The 20,875-nt window shown below is 43.0% G+C and overlaps 1 protein-coding gene across 2 annotated transcripts in view; it reads left to right on the forward strand.

Moving 5' to 3' along the window:
- Positions 1–20,875, forward strand: part of MMP16 (matrix metallopeptidase 16) — a 274,133-nt gene that overhangs the window by 220,779 nt on the left and 32,479 nt on the right. For both annotated transcript variants that reach the window (XM_084848020.1, XM_084848019.1), the window contains one exon: positions 16,340–16,478. In XM_084848020.1, coding sequence (XP_084704146.1) covers positions 16,340–16,478 — 139 coding nt within the window. The remainder of the gene's footprint in view (positions 1–16,339; positions 16,479–20,875) is intronic.

Raw genomic sequence — 20,875 nt, forward strand, 5'->3', positions numbered from 1 at the left:
TATTTATTTAATTTAATAAGTTTATATACTGCTGAAGGTATTTAAAATATCTCTAAGTAGTTAGAGATAAAATATAATGTTTACAAACAAATATTAAAACACATGTTTGTTACCAGTAAATTGCAGAGACCTCCCAACTGAATTTGGCTTCTTGTGGCCTTTGCCCATATTGTGGCTTCTCTGTGTTATGCAGACCTTAGAAAACCAAAGATATCTTTGGGTTGCATAGGTTCTGTTGGAATGGGCGCATTGAACCGAAGCAACATTTGCTCTCTCCCTAAAATATACTACCTACTGCATAAAGGCAGTGTCAAAGTTGCAAGTCGTCTTGGGTTCCATATTTTGTGGGCAAATGTGTTGGTGTACTAAATGAGCATTCAATTAACAACAAACCAGTGGAGCAGTAAGCCTTTATAGACATAAAGAACATTGTATTGATTTGCAGTGGTCAGGGGGAGTTAATAGACAGAATAGCACTGGAACCTAGCTATGCCACTGAAGCAAAACCAGAAATTGTCAGGAGGCTTTTTAGAGGTTATGGATAGTAAGCATTGCACCTTCGCATAAATATTTGGGATGTTATATATATAGTGTGTGTTTGTATGCACACACGCACACACCCATATATGCTAGTACATATACTTATTAACATAAAATATGAATGAATTCGAGGTGGTCTCGGACTTGGTGTTGAGGACCCCTAGGATGATGGTCCTGGGGGATCTCAACTTCCATGCCGAGGCCGCTGTATCCGGGGCGGCTCAGGACTTCATGGCCACCATGACAACCATGGGGCTGTCCCAACATGTCATCGGCCCAACGCATATAAAAGGACACACGCTTGATCTGGTTTTCTCGACTGGGCAGGAGGATGGTGATCTGAAAGTAGAGGAATTAACATCTGTCCCTTTGTCATGGTCAGATCACTTCCTGCTGAGGTTTAGACTTCTGGCGGCCTTTCCCCTCTGCAAGGGTGGGGGACCTATTAAAATGGTCCACCCCCGGAGATTAATGGATTCCGATGGATTCCAGAGGGCTCTGGCGGATTTTCCTGCTGGTATGGCTGGTGCTCCTGTCGAAGCCCAGGTCGCTCTGTGGAATGCAGAGATGACTCGGGCGGTTGACATGATCGCACCCAAGCGCCCTCTCCCTCTGAGCAGAGCCCGGCCAGCTCCTTGGTATACACCTGAGGTGAGGGCAATGAAGCAAGAGGGGAGATGGCTAGAACGCAGGTGGAGGAAAACTTGTGCTGAGTCTGACCGAACACAGGTAAGAGCCCACTATCGAGCCTACTCTGTGGCGGTGAGGGTGGCAAAGAGGCAGTTCTTTTCCACCAGCATTGCATCTTCTCAGTGTCGTCCGGCGGAGCTTTTCTGAGTGGTTCGCGGCCTCTTACATTCTGGGCCAGGGAGAGAGACGGTGGAACCCTCGGTAGCACGCTGTGATGAGTTTGCGCAGCACTTTGAGGATAAAGTCGCTCAGATTCATCATGAATTGGACACCACCATTAATGCAGTTCCATCGGTAGAGGTGTTCAGAGCACCGTCTGGTCCAGTTTTATTGGATGAGTTTCAGTTACTGAGGCCTGAGGATGCGGACAAGGTGCTTGGCCAAGTCCGATCGACCACTTGTGTGCTTGACCCTTGCCCTTCATGGCTTATTAAATCAAACAAGGAGGGGTTGTCCGGCTGGGTCCAGGAGGTTGTAAATTCCTCCTTGAGAGAGGGAGTGGTGCCTGCTGCTTTAAAAGAGGCAGTAATTAGACCACTCCTGAAAAAGCCTAACCTGGACCCAGAGGATGTTAACAATTATAGTCCAGTGGCCAACATCCCCTTCCTGGGCAAGGTGCTTGAGCGGGTGGTTGTAGGACAGCTCCAGGCACTCTTGAATGAAACGGATTATCTAGATCCATTTCAATTGGGCTTCAGGCCTGGTTTTGGAGCAGAAACTGCCTTGGTCGCCCTGTGGGATGACCTCTGCCGGGAGAGGGACAGGGGGAGTGTGACCCTGTTGATTCTCCTGGACCTCTCAGCGGCTTTCGATACCATCGACCATAGTATCCTTCTGGATAGGTTGTCTGGGTTGGGAGTTGGAGGCACTGCACTACAGTGGTTCCGCTCCTACTTGGATGGCCGATTCCAGAAGGTGGTGCTGGGGGATTATTGCTCTGTGCCATGGCAATTGTGCCATGGGGTTCCACAGGGCTCTATTCTATCCCCCATGCTGTTTAACATCTACATGAAACCGCTGGGGGAGGTTATCCGGAGGTGTGGGCTGAGGTGCCATCAATATGCGGATGACACCCAGCTCTACCTCTCTTTCTCATCAAAACCAGGTGAGGCAGTGGCTGTTCTGAACCAGTGCCTGGGCACGATAATGGACTGGATGAGGGCTAATAAACTGAAACTCAATCCAGACAAGACGGAGGTACTGTTAGTGGGTGGTTCGTCTGCCCGGCTAGGTGATATTCAACCTGTTCTGGAGGGGGTTGCACTCCCCCTAAAGGATCAGGTTCGTAGTTTGGGGGTGCTCTTGGATCCAGAACTGTCACTTGAGGCACAGGTGAACTCAGTGGCACGGAGCACTTTTTATCAGCTTAGGCTGGTATACCAACTACGCCCTTATCTGGACAGAGATAGCCTAGCTACAGTTATCCATGCTCTGATAACTTCTCGTCTGGATTACTGCAATGCGTTATACGTGGGGCTGCCTTTGAAAACGGTCCGGAAACTTCAGCTGGTCCAAAATAGGGCAGCAAGATTGTTAACAGGGACTGGCCTGCGAGCTCATATTACGCCAGTACTTTTCCAGCTGCACTGGCTGCCAGTCCATTTCCGGGCCCGATTCAAAGTGCTGGTGTTAACATTCAAAGCCCTTAACGGCTTGGGGCCAGGTTACCTGAAGGATCGCCTCCTCCCATATGTGCCTGCCCGGACCTTAAGATCATCATTAGCGGCCCTTCTCCGTGAGCCCCTGCCAAAGGAAGTGAGGCGGGTGGCTACTAGGAGGAGGGCTTTTTCTGTTGTGGCACCCCGGCTCTGGAATGAGCTCCCTAGTGAGGTTCGCCTGGTGCCTACATTGTACTCCTTTCGGTGCCAGGTGAAGACCTTTTTATTTTCCCAGGCATTTTAGCTTTCTAAATTTTTATCTTTGCTGTTTTAAATCTGTATTTTAAACTCCTGTACTGCTGCTAGGTTTTATTGTGGTTGTATTGTTATATTGTGGTTTTAATGTTCTATATATTTTAAATTGTTTTATTGTGTGTTGTTTGGTTTTAGTTTTTGTGAACCGCCCAGAGAGCGTCGGCTATTGGGCGGTATAGAAATGAAATAAATAAATAAATAAATAAATAAATTCAGCAACATGAAAGGCATGGAACATGACTGTGACCAAGGCATTATTCTTAAGATTTCCAAGTTCATTCAGATTTGATTAACAGTGCAATCCTCCATTTGTTTTCTCAAAAAGTAAAAGTAAAAAATAAAAAATGGGGATAGGATTGCAGTTTAAGCTGCAATGGATTCAAACCTAAACTAAGAACTGATATAATATCCATAAAATGTTATTCAGGTAATAATTTTGCAGCTCGGTCTTTGCCCAAAGATACATTCAAGTGCTTAATTGTGAAGACCAACTGGAGTTATAACTACGAAATCTATACTTGAGGCCAAATGAGGGGTGATCAGTTGGAGAGGAGGAGGATCATGTAAGCTGCATTGGGTTCCTTTGAGGAAAAAAGGCAGGATATAAATAATAATAATAATAATAATAGTAATAATAATAATAATAATAATAATAATAATACATAACATAAGAAGAGACATGCTGGATCAAACCAAGTGTCCATCTAGTCCAGTATTCTCTTCACACAGTGGCCAACCACATCTGTGAATAGGATCTGCAAATAGCAGCTGCAAGGAGGCCAAAGCAGCTCTTTAGTTGCATTTTCCAACAGGGATCAATTGAAAAACCTGTTTAGGTATCCCAGTCCAATTTGCATCCCACCTTCCTTCCAAGGAGCCTAAGATGACTGTCATTTTATTCTCTCAATCAATAACCTTGTGAAATACATTACGATGAAAGAAAGTAGCCCTGAATGAATGAGGGTTTCAGGTGGGTACACAGATGGGGCTATGGATGCTGGCCATGTGCCCTACATCTCCAGAGATATAGGAGCCGGGGTCAGAATACACAGTCCCATACCTGTACTCACTTTAAGCCCTCATGTGTGCAGACAAATTCCTGAACTGGGCTAGTGACTGGCCCAAGGTCACCCAATGAGCTTCATGTCTGAGCAGGTATTTGAACCCAGACTTTACTAATGCAGCGCACTCATCCAGCTGGAGATATGAACCTAGAAAACCCAAGCTGGATTGGTACATATACCTACAAGATGGAGAAGCTGTTGCATGTAGGTTATTTCAGCTAGTCTCCACATTGATGATATAATGTATAGACCTGTCCTTAGTTTTCAGTGTGGAAATAGAAAAAAAAAGATGTTTCGAAGCATGGAATGGTTCTATAGTTTGCAGTGGCCGTCACTGTTTAAGGTCAAGAAAGATAGATTAAATATAACTGCTTCTTTTGCCAGGTTTCTAAAGTAGATATTGTCACAATAAAATAAAGACTTTACACACACATAAAGTCAGGACTGCTGTGCAAAATTGCCCTCCTTTTTTATTCTTGAAAATGTAAAAGAGACCTGATCCTTGAAGCATTGTATTAGCATGAAGTCTGTACCACAGCTCTCTTGCTGATACATATATAGTACCTTGAACAGAAAATTAAAGGCTTTCAGTGCCACGCAGCCAGAGTATTTGAACAAATCTTTTTGTCAGTGGTGATTTAAAAAAAAAAAAACCTAGCATGATAAAATTGGATTCAGGTTCTTAGTTTTACTGGAACACACCAGCTCTATGATTTTCTGCTGCACTGAAGGTTATATTCAGAAAGGGCGGAAGTCAGAAAGACAGATTAGATAGCTTCTTGTTAGGTAATGAGTAGATTGAAAGATTTTACAGAACAACAGAGCCTTCAGCATGGCAGTTAGATCCTTCACGAAGTTCAGATTTTTGAATGGGGGTGCTGTTCGTGCTAACTTCATTTTTGACACATCAGCTTCTAGCTTGCCTCTTGGGTGTGTTCTTCCATACGGTTTATTTGAAGGCAAGTGAGAAGGCTTAGTAGTGTCCGTAACCTATAAGTCTTCAGGTAAATCTATGGATAAACATGTCATATACATAGATAGATTGGTATGGAGTAGCAGGTTTTCACACCCAAATAAAATCAAATGTGTTTTTAAAACATTTTTAAACGCTTTTATGTATATGAAAATTTGAGTTCTCATACAGCATATGATTCAGTGATGTGCAGTGCAAATTCAGTCCAATGATCTACAGACTGCACTTTTGACAATGCTAGTGCCTAACATAGAGAGTAGTCTGAAGGAAGCTGATGTAGTTCCATCCTTGAAGCTAAGTAGCTCTGGATCTGGTCATTTCCCAGGTGGAACTAGGGATGTATAAGAAATTCATTTTAGTTCATTTTTGAGCAGGATTTACCCACTTCACATCTCCTGGACCAAATGCAGGTTGGAACGCTATTTGTAGTCGTAGTCCATAATTTGCAGTGTGATTTGCAGACCAAACAAAAACATTTTCTGCAGCATGCATACATTTGAAAAATGTGCATGAAAAATGCATGCTGGGGGGGGGGACACATACAATCATATTTTACTCAAGAGGAGAAGGATGCATACATTTCAAGCACAAAATACGTACACATTTTCATCTGAAGAAGAAGAAAAAGATCACTATCTGATATGTACATGAGTCAGAATGAGCTTTGAGGTGGAATTTTGAGAAGTTTAACACGCTTGGACTTTGCTTGTAGGTACACCCCTAGATCGGACTCTGCTTGGAATTTATTTATTTATTTATTTTACAATATTTATATACACATCAAAGATTTGGGAGCGGTGAACAACAAGATAAAAAAATAAAACCCCATAATTAAAACAATTAAAACATTATAAAAGGAACAGATTCTGAACTTAATAAACCTCAGCTGGTCACTCAGGGAAGGCCTCTCGAAATAACAATGTCCTCAGGTGATGCCGAAAGCAACACAATGTTGGTGCCTGCCTGAACTCCAAAGGCAAGGAGTTCCACAGGAAGGGGGCCATCATGCTGAAGGCTCTTTACCTGGTGGACTCCAACCTGGCCATAGGTAGGGATGCTGGAGAAATTTGAGAGGGACTAAAATGAGCTTGGATTTCTAAGAATCCGACCTGCGGAATCCGCTGTGGAGCGACCCCCTCAGGCCATGTGGAGTCCATGGACTTTCAGATTATTTTTTTACTTTCCCAAAATGTACACATATAAATTCGTAGGAAAATATGTAATTTTCTGCTGCGGAAACATTGAATTGAATGAGGGACAATACGCTTAATTTTATGTACCAAGGTAAATTATGTAAATACTTATGTAAATACGTAATTATTTGCATATTTTTCTGCATGACAAAAAAATATATATTCGCATCCCTCTCTGGGAAGATGATGGAACAAAAGGCACCTGACAATCCACGAAACACAGAGCGGATTTTATACAGTCCGTACATCCCTAGCCATAGGTCCATGTGGAAATCCCATGTATGCTTCCCTGAGCCCCTTGGGAGAAAGGTACAATACAAATCTCACAAACACACACACACCTTCAAATGATGTATTGAGCCCAATCCTGATTCTAATATACAAAACTACATTTTACTACTCTGTGATTTATATCAATATCATGCCCCTTAGAATGGGTAACAACAGTTTAGGAAAACAGTAAAATAAAACAGAATGTTGTTTGTATGCTTATTTATACAGCTTATTTATACAGTGCCATCTATATACATGGTGGGTGAGAAAGAACAGATCTGACAGGTCTTTTAGCTGCAGGGGCTTGCAATCTAAAAAAAGACACAAAGGAAACAACAGTGGAAGGGGAGGGAAATGGAGGTGGGCAAACAGAGAAAAATATGCAAATATTTCATTTTCACATGACACAGTTGCCTGTGGTTTCAAACCATAGTTTCAGATCTTGGTTTGTTCACTAACTAGAATTCAAACAAATGACAGTTCCTGGCATTTGGGCATAATGAAAGTGGAAGCTTCTGATCGTCTTCTCTGGTGTATGAACAAGGAGACAAGGGGAGGCATAAGAACACACAAACCTGCAGCTCACCACAGCTCATTTGTGGCTTTCTGTTATTCCTGAACCAGACCTATGTATCTGGGTTGTTTAAACTAGGGACTGTCAAGACGTCTCAAGTAATCATAGTTTTCTTAATCCCTAGTCAGCTTTGACTAAGGATGGACGAATCTGCCAGTTTCATTCAGCATCTCATTTTCCCAATCTTAAATTCCTGTCATCCTGTTTCAGCATCAGTTTGCTTTTTTTTTTTTAAAGGTCCACCTGAAAGTTTGCATGCATTTCCATGCACATTTCTCTTATATGCAAGATTCACAGCTCTATTTTGTGTATAAGTCTATGGGAAGATACTGCCGATTGCCATGTTTTTAAAAATCATGGCGATCGGCGCGGAGGTGAACAGGTCCAGGACAGCCTCGAGCCAGTCGCTGAGCATGGGAGGGCTCGACTTGGAGCCCGGGGGCTGGCGAGCAGGGGCAAGGGCTGGGCTGGCACTCAGAGAACCCAAACAGGGGCATGCCCACACATCCCTAGTCTTGCTTCCTGAGAAACCTGACCTAACATGACCCCTACTCAGTATCTGATCCATAGCAGAACCCTGCAATCCAGCCTACATCACAGAGTATCATCAAAACCTACAGCCTGAAATGGTACAAAAGATCAGACATCAGGTGATGGGGAAAAGCCTGCATTGCTGCTGCCAGCCAGAGTAGACAGTGCTGAGCTAGATGGACAAATTGTCCTGGTCTAAGCTCCTAATGGGCTCTCCAATCTCTGTATATGGCTAGTGGGCTTCATACAGCTTGGTGAATCACAAGAGACATTGGTTTCTCATATGGGTTCCATTTAAATGAGAATCAAACTCTTCTGGAAATACTACAGAATCCTGTCATTCAAACCTTGATTGTTCTGCAGTTCCTTGTCATCTGGCTATTCATTTTTAAAGCTCTCCCTACCAAACCACTATGCTGCCTTTAAAAATGTCACCTATTCACATGTCCCAAACAGAACAATCAATTCAGTAGTGAGGGGACAGAATTTTAAAAACTGTTTTTGAATGTTTTTGAAAATCTGTTTGATTATTTAGCTTTTTAAAAAAGGCAAGTAAGGGGAGACATGATAGAGATGTACAAAACTATGCATAGTGTGGAGGAAGTGGATAAGGAGACATTTTTCTCCCTCTGTCATAATACTAGAACCTAGGGTCATCCCATGAATGTTGGGAGAAACAGGAGAAATAAAAGGAAGTACTTCTTCACATAGCACATAGTTAAACTATGGAATTCACTTCCATAATATGTAGTAATGGCCAACAATTTGGATGGCTTTAAAAGGGACTGGACAAATTCATGGAGAAGACAGCTATCGATGGCTGCTAGCCCTGATGGCTATATATTCCCTCCAATATCAGAGATCATATGCTTACTGTACGCACAACAGTTGTGGGGAACATGGGCAGGAGCGTTGCACTCATGTCCTGCTTTCCCATGGGCATCTGGTCAGCCACTATGTGAACAGAATTCTGGACTAGATGGGCCTGTGGTCTGATCCACCATAGTGTGATCCACCATGGATCTTTTTAAGTTCATATGTTCTTAAATTCAATAGAGTATTGTGGAATCACTTGCTTCTTGAGTTAAAGATCAGAAGGTTATTGAAGAAAATTCTGGGCTAATGGAGGTAGAAAGAAATATCAGTCAAATTGCAATTTTCAACAGCTTCTATGTTGTCATTTTAAAAAAATAGCTTATCTTTTTCTTAAAAAAATAAAATAAAAGTAGAAACAAAACAAACCCAATCTTTAGGGATGACAACAAGGCATTTGCCCTATGAGACTTCTAGTTACATCATTTTTCCTAGAGCAGCATCTAGCCATCCTTTGATTGATGATGCCTCAAAAACCTAGTCTGCAAAACTGTTCCAAGCATTTATTACTGTCTGAGTGAAAACGTGCTTCCTAATGCCCATTTTGAACGTGTCTTCCGTTAACGTATACTCTCCATAGTCTCCCTTACCTCATCTTTTTCCCTTAAATAAAATTTTAGGTGGCTGACATCTGTGCTGACTTTGAGAAATATGCTTCAGTTAGGTCTTTCTAGATATCTGTTTCTCTAAGAGAAAAATTAACTTTTCCTTTTGCTTTTTTCTCATCCTGGAAGTCAGGCAATTAATCCTAAAAATTGCTTTACTGTCCCTTCTTAAGTGCTGCAGTATATCTTGCAGCAGCACAGAGTAGCTAACGTAGAAAAAACAGTAGTCTAACAAGCCAGAGAAACTTTACGATGTGAGAGGAGTGTGAGAGAAAGATGCTCTAGGTAGGAATGGGTAAAAAGCTAATAAAACTATGTTGAGATGTTTGTGAATTTTTCTTTCAGAAAAAAACAATAGTATGAGAAATGGGCACAACTAAATATAGTTAATGTATAGGCTGTTATCCCTTCAGACATGGTTTAGACCTACATTGTTGGTGCAATGGAGGAATGGAAAGAACTATTATGACTATTGCTCTGAGTCATAATAATTCATTGCCTTTTCAATCCTATACCACTAATATGCCATCTTTAAGAACAGAACCATGTGTTACAAGACCCACAGTACTGCTACCAAAAATAGCATCCTCTTGTCAAGATCTCCTTGGTAACGTGTAGTAAAACATACCTTTTGTCCTGATGTCATCACTGTGTGCCATACCCTGTCCCTGCTCCAAGTCATTGGCTATCAATGGGGGTGGGACGGAGTAACTCACAACGTGATGATGTCAGGATGCAGAGTAAGTTCCACTGCATATTACACAAGAGGAGGGAAAAAATTCTACATGGGCATGCAATTTTCGATGGCAGACCAGTACCTCTTGTGAGAAGGATACAGCAGAGGACATTACAACTTCTGGGTTGCAGAAATACTTTAAATTCCTGATTACTCCAGCACCAGACTTTTAATCATCATTCCTTCCTGGACCTGGCATGTATATCATCTAGGGATGTACGAAAGTCACTTACCTTTTCGCGGATTCTGTTCATGGGGGGGGAGGCGTTCCGTCCCTCCCCCGGAATCCTTGACGGCTGGCTGTGCTCCGTGGCAGCTCCGTGCAAACGGACCGACTGCAAACGGCGGCGGCGGCAGCTGGTCGGAGGACCAGCTGCCGAAGCCGCCGCTGGAGCTGCCACCGTCCGAAACATCCGCCCCAGGTAAGTATCATCCCGGGGGGGATCTGCGGGAGACAGGAGGGCAGCAGGCCGTTCCGTGATGGATTTCGGGTGGCCAAAAGCACTGGCATTCGGCCTCACCGAGATCCGTCGCGGAATTCCCTGACATCCCTAATATCATCTGGTAATACTTCTGATAGCTAGATCATACTTTCAAGAGGTAATCCCTAACAAATCCCTAACATTAAGCAGAGCTCTGAATATTTAGTCTGAGGCATGGGAATCCTGCACATGTGGTCTATGGGCAGTATCCAAAGGGGTGCTTACACCCCCACTAATTCTTTTGCACCCTGCCAATTCCCATCTGCAAATGGCACCCACCACTTGCAGAATGGAGATTTAGCACTTGCAGGGGCAACTGGTAACGAGTGAAAATGCTCCTTTCTGGAACAGGGCAGGTCAGCAGAGCTTGCATAATGGAGGTCCAGCGACCTGTCTTGATCCAGAAACGAGCATTTCCCTTCATTTCTGGTTGCCCTTGAAAGTGCTAAATCTCCATTTCACAAGCGGTGGGTCCCACTTGCACAGTGGAATCAGTGGAACCTATCATTTACACAACAGAAATGGTGGGGCACAACAGAATAGGCAGGGGCGTAAGCACTGCCCTATGAATTGGCTCCTGAGAATGTGGGGCTCTTGTACAAGAGGGTGCTGGTCTGGTGCAGGGGCTAGGCTTGGGGATCACTGGAGCTCATGCTTGGGGGGCTCTGGAAACTCTGCGGTGGTGCTCAGACCTGCAGTTTCATCTGTTGGCACCACTGGGCCTTCATTCTCAGAGTCTATGTCACTGCTGGACTCCTGGGATATGAAACATCTGAAGATGTGTAAAGTGCTTTTCTTTCACCAAAAAGGAACCAGAACCTTCTCCACACATTTAGGAAAGGGAAACAGGGCATCCGGGGCAGATGTACAGGCTTAAGGAAGATTTGAGCCTGGTGCATTTCCACTCTTGGAGAAATAAAGCACTGGTAAAAGAGCTGGTGTAAATTAGCCGAGGGACACACAAAAGGTAAAGGTAAAAAGGTGTCCCCAACCAGTCATGTCCGACTCTAGGGTGCGGTGCTCATCCCCGTTTCTAAGCCGAAGAGCCAGCGCTGTCCAAAGACGCTTCCGTGGTCATGTGGCCGGCATGACTGAACACCGATGTGCACGGAACGCTGTTACCTTTCCCGCCGAAGCGGTGCCTATTTATCTACTTGCAGTTTCTTGCTTTCAAACTGCTAGGTTGGCAGAAGCTGGGACTGAAGATGGGAGCTCACTCCATCACGCAGCACTCGGGTCTCGAACTGCTGTCCTGCCGACCTTCTGGTCTGCAATTCAGCGTCTTAACCACTAAACCACCGCGGCCCCAAATGGTAATAAATGGTATTAAACCATTTAATTTAATGGTAGTAAACCATTAAAGACAAAGGAAAGAATAACAATGTGAAAGAAAAAATTATCTTTCAATTGTATAATTTTAGCTAGATTTAACATGGTAATGTAAATCCTGGGAGGCAATACATACAATCAAACAGTGTTTCTCTGCCCCTCGCGTACAAAGATGAACTACTTCAGTGGTGATGTTTCTTCACAAACTTACAAACACTATTTTGTCATCAGGCAGAAAAACTCTGAAGAGTTGTCTGCCTTTTACTTGAGAACAGTGATGTCTTCTTTTGTTTTCATGTGGGGAGGGTAAAAATCATGAAGGTCACCATATTTTACCTAAAGCAAAATGTAAAGACAAATTTTGAGGTTCTCCCTCAGGCAAAACATCCTAGGGTTTTGAGGGAAGCCAAAAGAGTTTCCAGAGGAATAATGAAATTCCACAGGGGGATTCTGTACATCCATAATTTGACACTTGCCCAGAATAGTCCTCGCTAACTCTCTCTCTCTCTCTCAGAGAGGGAGGGAGAGAGAGAGAGAGAGAGAGAGAGAGAATCAGAGCTGTCTCTGGCTTAGAAATCCCAGTTATTATTTGGCTGCCTGTCTTTTTTTCTGAGGGAAAACTTGGCTGTCATAGAAACATGACAAGTGTCCCTTTCATGTTGTGCTTTGGGTTTTATTTCTTGTAAGGTTATGACTCTCATTTGAAAAAGCAATAAAGGGATTAATCATTAACTGTCATACAGAAGCACATCTCAGAGCAGGGCTTTAATGTTATATTTCTATAAATTACAAACATTTGAGGGATATTGGTTTTCCTGTTTCACGTAACACACTCAAATCTTAAATCCAACTCCAAGGAAACAGGAACATCTGTAGTATGGTAGAAAGTGAGTGGCCCAAGAAGCACATGAAGATTTGCTGCCAGGAGTCCATGGGTCACACCAGGGCAAGGGTCCCCTTCCCCTTCCTACCACCCATCTGCTGAGCTGCATGCTCCCTCCTCATCCTCCCTTTTCAGTACCAGCCAGTACTGAGGACATTGGGCTCCTTCCCACACCTTCCTAGCACCTCCCAGCATTAACAAGTACTCCGAATGAGAGCTGCCTCAACCGGTTCATCCTCACCCTTTCAGGCCAAGTGGACTGAAGACAGCGTGTGCTCGTGCTTTGCTGTGAACACCAGTGGCTTGTGTGCTGAGTCTTTCCTAGAGCAAAGAAGGGCAGGAATGGGCTTGCTTCTCATGCCAAGGAAGGGAAGGAAAGTGTTGTCTATAACAGCAGCCGCAGAGATAAGTGGATGGCAGAGGAACAGCAGTGGGCCTCCCCCCACCGTCCACACACACCCAAGCTCTAGGGGAGGGCAGGTGACCATGTTCATGATGCTCTGCTTTGGAGGTGATCTCTGAGATGCAACTCTGCAGGGAAGGTTCCCTTTCTCCTTTGCTTCATCATTTTCTTTCTGCAGCACTCCTTAAGCCTAGGAAGTGCTCCAGCATTCTGATCTATTTGTGTCCAGTACCCACAAGGCAGTGTAGGCTGGTGTTGCAACACAGTGGATAGCTCTGACTGAGCAACTTACTCTAACAAGGACTAGACCAGTAGACTGAGGCCTTGTGAGCTACTGTTTCCAGTCCACCCCTTCCAAGCTCCATCCACTTCCTCAAAGAATAGAGTCTCTCTGAGCCCAAACAGTCATTACTCTAAATCTGTATGTAGCAGCTACATCTTTTTTTCCTTCATTTTCACTCTGCAGTAAGCACTTGGGGTATGATTCAGATTGGGCTCCTAGCATTGGGTGTGTGTGTGTGGATAAGGGGAGCTTTTAAGATCCAGATCAGGGGCCCCGTGCCTACTATAGAGTAAAAATGAAAAGACAAGGCCTAGCTTCTAGATATGGATTTAAGTAATGTCTCTTTAGGCTCTTAAAAGGCCAAACGTAGGTGCTTATTCTCTGCCTGGTATACTCCTTGGGCAGGTGTGGCAGCGCAGAAGGCCATCCACTCCTTAGGCTCAAGGGGGAATGTCTGTGGAGGTCCAGGGTCCGGTTTGGAGGGCTCTACCCTGGTGGGCTCTGGCTCAGCCTCAGGAGTTTCATCCAGCTCTTCAGTGGGGGACTTGGCTAGCTCCTCCTCCTCACTTGAGGCTGGGACCACGACCCAGGAGGGAGGAAGAGGAAGCTGCTTAGGCTCATGCATCATCCAGAAAGCCCTTCAAAGCCTGGAACCAGGGAAGGGGGGTTATCACTGACCTTACACAGGAGTTCAGTGTGATGTTGGAAAAAAGTATCCTGATAACCACACATCTTGTTGTGCTCCATAGATTGCAGCCAAAAGGTAGTATCCAGTGTTAGGCCTACATAAAGTAGACTCATTGAAATTAAATGGATTCATTCCAGTGGGTCTGCCCTTTGTAGGGCTAACATTGGATACTATCCATTGTGTTAACTAAACTCTAGCCAATGCAAACCCAAGACACTTCATTTGGGCATGCTTACACAAACTGATTTAATCCCGTGTAAGGAGCTATTCTAAACAATGCTTCTCTTAATTCATTGTTCTCTCTACAGGGCAAGTAGAATCGCTGTCAATAGTAAAAATGCACAAAGATTCTTATGTTCTTCCAGAAGCATTGGAGAATTAGAGACAAGTATGATGAAAGTAATATATGGTACTGTGTCAAACTTTTCCTTAAAGCAGTATTTGTCCTAAGGGTTATTATATGAAATCATCAGGTTAACACTGGTTATTTTATCAATGGGTTCTAACAGGTTGTGGTCGCTTGTACTGTATTCACAACCTTGTCTCAGAGTATGTTCATACTACTTCCCCTTACAATTGTATTATGTTTTGCTTTCTTCTTTTGTGTTCTTTGTCCTAATTTGGTGCTTTGCGTGTTAATTGTACATATACATTTCTTCAGTTTGGCTGCAGTTTGAGTTTTGGGGAACAGGCTTAGATAGATGGTTTTAAAAAAATAAATGTTCATGAAGTTACACACAGACAACTGTGTATCCCTGATATCAGTGCTGATGTGCAATCTCTTAAAAGGGGGGAGAGGGAGGGGGAAATATGACTTCTTCATGGGATTGTCATCGTGAGACGTTATGCAAGATAGACAGGATGAGATCAAGTGCAGATTCTTCAAGCAATTCGAGGTATTTATGAGAACAAATTATGTGGGAATCACCTGGTACCTTTAAACATTGCCAATGCATCAGATATCAATTGAACAGAAAACATGGATTTATCAACATAGCAATGAAAGAGAACGAGGCATTAAAAAACTACTCTAAGGGTGCAACCCTATTGAGATAGTCGGCAGCCTCCGAAGTTGGAGGCTGCCGAGTATCCAGTACAGGGCAGCCCGAACACAGAGGCAACCCTCACCTCCGTGCTCCAGCCATCCTGAGTTTTTGGCTAGATGGGCAATTTTGCCTGTCCAGCCACAGCTTCAAGAAGGGGGAGGGAAGGAAGCCGGGACGCACATAGGAAGCTGCATAATATGGCTTCCAAGTTCTCCTCTGCTCCCCGCACCCTTTTCCCCATCTCTACACTCTGTTTCCAAGCGCGGAGACGTAGCTGGTGCAGAGAGAACTGCGCTGGCTATGAGGGGATGGAGGAGGGGAGAGTGGTTTCTGGGCTCTGAGGAAACTGGGCTTCAGAAACTGAAACTTCCTACAGCCCTCTAGGCAATGTCTGGTGACCATAGGATTGCTCCATCACATTAGTGTAGAAGGTCTTTTGACCTATCAAGAATTATCCTAGAGACTACAGGAACAGTGAGTTTGAAAGGTGATGTGTGTTGTTTATACCCATAGTATCCTACATTTTATTTTCAGTTGCACCATTTTTCTTTCTGGATTATGAATTAGACATATAGAAAAAAAGTAGTCACAGTTTTCTGCTGTACCCTTGAATGCACCTTGTATTATTAAAAACCAAGAATTATATTTTGCCAAAAGTACTTTGTTCTGTCTTGTCTGCTGAGGCTCAGGTGCAGATGTCACTTTCTAAATCTCCAAACCATGGTCAGAGGATAAGGAGCATGTCACAGACTCAACCACCCCTCCTTTCTCATATACAACTCTGGTCTCCTTTCCGTGATTTGTTTTAACTGTGTGGTGTAGCATTAAATCTGAGTTTTCACAGACCATTATTAACACAAACTAGGACTGGCGTTGTAGCCCGAATCTGAAGTGAGTTTGCAAACTCTGATTAGGTGAGAATTTGTTTTTGTGTTAACCATAGTTAGTGTTAGCACAAAACCATGGACTGAGGAGGAGGATTTGTGTAAGAGAGAGGAGGAGAAGAGAGGAAATAAGCTTACAACACTCTGAATTTTCTAACCCTGGTTAAGAGATTGGGAATGTTATGCCTGCACTGGGCATTTAGTTGATCTCAGGCTTCTAATAAGCCAACACTAATTTTACAAGACAACGAAACAGAGAAATATAAAAGATTGTTGTCCGAAGGTGACGCTAAATAATGTTTTGTGTCTTTGAAAGTATTATGAGCATGATTAGATGCCTCCAAATGTAATAAAAGGTGCATTTGTTTGTTTCCAGGATCAGTGGTTTTGGCGTGTCAGAAATAACAGGGTGATGGATGGATACCCCATGCAGATTACCTACTTCTGGAGGGGACTGCCTCCAAGTATCGATGCAGTTTATGAAAACAGTGATGGAAATTTTGTTTTCTTTAAAGGTAAGGAGTACAAATAAAAGAACACTCGCATAAAAATTTGATTAAGAAACTTGTAAGAATGTTGCATTTTGTGGTAGATCTGGATAGCTATTAAGTTGAAATGTGATATACCAAATACATAAGCAATTCCCTGTTTTCTGCAAGATAAAAATGCTCCTAGGTGAATCGGAGTTAAGACAGCCTGGGGTTAAAAGTCTCTCTGTGAAATACTACCCACTGCAACTGAGGAGACTATAGGCCAGAGCAATGCCCAGATCTCTCTCTAGAATCCTCTGGGATCCTGTAAGAGAGTGTTGTAATGTTTAGTGCTTGAAGAAGGAGTTTCTGCAAATATGACTGCTGCTGGTGGTAGCCTGCCTCCAGTTTTGGCTACTGTAATGCACTCTACATGGGGCTGCTGTTGAAGGTTCAGAAACTTCAGTTAGTTCAGAATGGAGCTGCTAGATTACTAACTAGGGCAAAGTGCTGTGATCATATGCCTATGCTGCATCAGTCACATTTGCTTCCAGTTCATTTCCAAATTGGTTTTGACCTTTAAAGATCTTCATTGCTTAGGACCAGGGTTCTTGAAGGACTGCCTGTCTCCATATATGCTTTCCTCTACCTTAAGACCTTCAGTAGAGGGCTTTCTACAGGTGCTTTCACCTTCTGAGGTATGGTGGGTGGCTACCAGGAGGAAGGACCTATTGATGGGGACACTCCAATTATGCTTCCATTTTGTTATCATTTTGGCACCAGGCAAAGATCTTTTATTTTCTCAAGTGTCTTTATTTTCTCAACATTTTACGGGCTTTGTTACCTTTCTTTGCTACTTGAGTTTTACTACTTTTTAGTTATTGTTTTATAGATATGGGGCTGTATCCAATGGTGTCCCTTTGGTGATGGAAGGCACTTTGATCCAGCAGAGGTTTCTGTTGGCAGAATGGCAAGGGAGAGAATTGTCACTGATTCTACTTTGCCCTGTAGTCCCCACCCCCATCTGATCCAGAGGGTTGGGAGTAGGGATGTCGGAGAAATCCACAATGGAAACAAATGAGTTTGGATTTTTATGAATCTGACCCATGGATTCGTCAGCGGACTGGCTTTTCCCCTGTTCAGTAGATTCTGCAGAGTTGCAGACCATTTTTCTAACCTTCAGGAATTTTGCACAATTTTTTTGTAGAAAAATACGCAAAAATCTTTTTTTAAAAAAACCAGCCAAAAATGTGCATTTCCCCCATAGGCTAAAGTGTGAAATGTGCATTTGAGGGAATTTGTGCATTTTTTGCACATGCAAATTTGCAAAAATTGTGAGTGCAAATTCGTAAAAATTCGGAAACAAAAAAAATCCAATTCTGTTGATGAGTGGGCGATGGAACAAAAGGTGCCTGACAACCCGTGAAACACAGATGGAATGGATTTTATACAATTCATACTTCCCTAGTCAGGAGACCCTTCAGAAGAGGTAGAAGGTAGCATGGGGAACTGCAGGGGGGAGGGAGAATCAGCAAAAATCACCTCAATTCCCATTCCGCAGATGGAAGCCTCTGCAGATAGATCAAAGAGCCTCCTGTTAACAGAAGGACACCATTGGATACAACCCATAGTAGCCAAATTTATTGTTGTTGTTGAATTTTATTGTAAACTATCCTGAGAATTTTACTGAACAACTATAATATAAAACCTTTAAAGCTAGCCAGACTTCCACTGAAGCTGTTTAAAGGGGACTTCAGTGACTTTTCATAGTAGTAAATTTAAGGAACTTCAATGTCAACATTATTAAATGTAGTATTAAGTGCATTGCATAAATATCCAAGTTACTAACATCTAAACAGGTAAGAGACAAGTCTGATGACATTTTCATGTGTGTTGTTTTCTATCACAAATCATAAGGCCTAGTTTTATTTTCACTGATTTTAGTGGTTTACCATTTCATGGTAAATTAATTGACAGAATTTGTACTTGTTGTTGTTGTTCAGTCGTTCAGTCGTGTCCGACTCTTCGTGACCCCATGGACCATAGCACGCCAGGCCTTCCTGTCCTGCGCTCTCTCCCGGAGCGTACTCAAGTTCATATTCATTGCATCCGTGATGCTATCTAGCCATCTCATCCTCTGCCGTCCCCTTCTCCTTTGGCCTTCAGTCTTTCCCAGCATCAGGGTCTTTTCCAGGGAGTTTTCTCTTCGCATTAGGTGGCCAAAATATTGGAGCTTCAGCTTCATTATGTGTCCTTCCAATGAGCACTCAGGGTTGATTTCCTTTAGGATGGACTGATTTGACCTCCTTGCAGTCCAGGGGACTCGTAAGAGTCTTCTCCAGCACCACAGTTTGAAAGCATCAATTCTTCGGCGCTCAGCCTTCCTTATAGTCCAGCTCTCACAGCCAGAATTTGTACTATGCCATCCTAAATATACACCTTTCACAGCTAAATATATTGACCAAAATCCAGTGTGAAAGAGGAAAGAGTTCCATGACCTTTCAGGAGTCCTAGTAGCATTGGACACAATGCATATAAATTGTTGATGTTCACAAACAGCATTATACTTAACACTTCATGCAGGGATGCCCACATTAAATCGAATACAACAACTCAGGTCAGTTTAATCTCCAGTGCTGACACCTGAATAATTCTGAGAGCCCATGAAAAATTCCACAATAAAATGCACGTCCCTATCTTCATATAGCATATGGCCAGTATGTTTAAAGCAGGAAAACTGGGAAAGTAGGATATTGAGAAATTTTAATGGAGATTTATAAAGATATTGGGAAACTAATGTCTTCAAGATGCAATCCTATGCATTCTTACTGTAGTCCGGGGTAGACAACCTGGTGACCTCTAGGTGTTATGGACCACAATTCCTAACATGGCTAATTGTACCCCTGCTGGACTCCTACTTTAGAGTAAGTCCCATTGAAAATAGTGGGAAATACATCTGAGTAAATATGCATAAGATGCTGCTGCCAGTTGTGCAGGGGGGGGTGTTGTGCATTAAATATCATGAAATATAAAAAGCTATGCTTTTACCTAGGGCTGATCCAAATGGTCAGTCCAGCTTGGCGTTTTCGAGGGGATGGAGAAAACCCTCCTTAAGAATGGGGTGGACATTCAGATGCAGGGAGAGACTGTTTGAGGGAGATGCTTACAAATTAATAAGGCTGCCACATGGTCTTTGCATCTCATTTAATTTCATTCATTCTACTTCTATACCGCCGCCCCATAGCCGAAGCTCTCTGGACAGTTCACAAAAAAAATCTCCTCCTTTTTAACTTTAAACAAACGCAAACCATGGTGCTCAGCAGCTTGCTGCTGATCATTTAAAAAAATTGTTAAGAATTGCACCAGGAACAGTCTTACACGATGATGTAACAGGGACACTGCCTTGGATCCAGACTTAGTTATGCTTGGAGTAGTCCCACTGAAATCAGTGGCACAAGTTAGTCATGACTTCCCCTTGATTTCAAGAATCTGCTCTAAGCATGACCAAGTCTGGATCCAAACCATTGTATTGGGGAAAAGATGGCTGCCCCCAGCCGCCTCGTCAAATTGTAATTACCCCACCAACCTGAAATGCTTTGATTATTGCAGGTGCCCTGCAAAGGTCGCAGGTGTTCTTTCTGCATCTTTGCTGAAGAACAAAGGTACAACCACTGAAGATGGGGTCGTATGCAACCCTACTAACTTCTTATTTCATTCTCCTTTTCAGTATCTAATCAGAGTTACTTTTTTTAAACATCAGTTGCTTATCTTGTCATCTGTGTTATATAATAATTCCTTGTCTCCCAATATGGTGACATTACAGATTTCAGGTGGGAAATGAATTATGAATCAAGTTCCTGTTTTCCTGCAATTATTCTTCATAATTAAAAATTGCATAAAGCCCAGAAAATATGGCATGTGGAATTAACTGTTTTTCAGCAGCATCCCCCCCGAACCCGCTAGTTTTTGCACCAGGCGTCAGCTGTTGCCTAAAATTAAAGGTCTTAAATATGCATCTAATTTGAGCTTAATGTGAAAATTATACTCTATGTTGAATAAATACTAGTTTATCATTACAACCTGTTCATTGGGAGTGAAAACGGATATGATTATTTATAAGGCAAGCCTTGTTAAATAAGGAGTATTTACATTGACAACAATAAGGGATCAGATTAAAGCTCTCTACTTTAACTGTACAGGTTATAATGACTGATTCATTGTAGCCCAAAGGTTGTGAGAAGGCCAGGCAATATTAGAACACCTTAAAACCTGTAGGTTCCCTGCTCACCCCATCATACCTATACCTTCTTCTACTCAACAACTCAGGGGCTTCTTTCTGTTATTCTTTTCCATTCTATTGATCCTTACTTACTTTCTGAACCCTAGTACCACAGTTTTACAGCTTTCCCCTGAAATGGCTGTCCTTTCCCCCCTTTTCTCAA

Source organism: Heloderma suspectum, chromosome 4, assembly GCF_057233095.1.
Source record: "Heloderma suspectum isolate Gila_16-S chromosome 4, 16-S_ref, whole genome shotgun sequence".
Classification (NCBI taxonomy): domain Eukaryota; kingdom Metazoa; phylum Chordata; class Lepidosauria; order Squamata; family Helodermatidae; genus Heloderma; species Heloderma suspectum.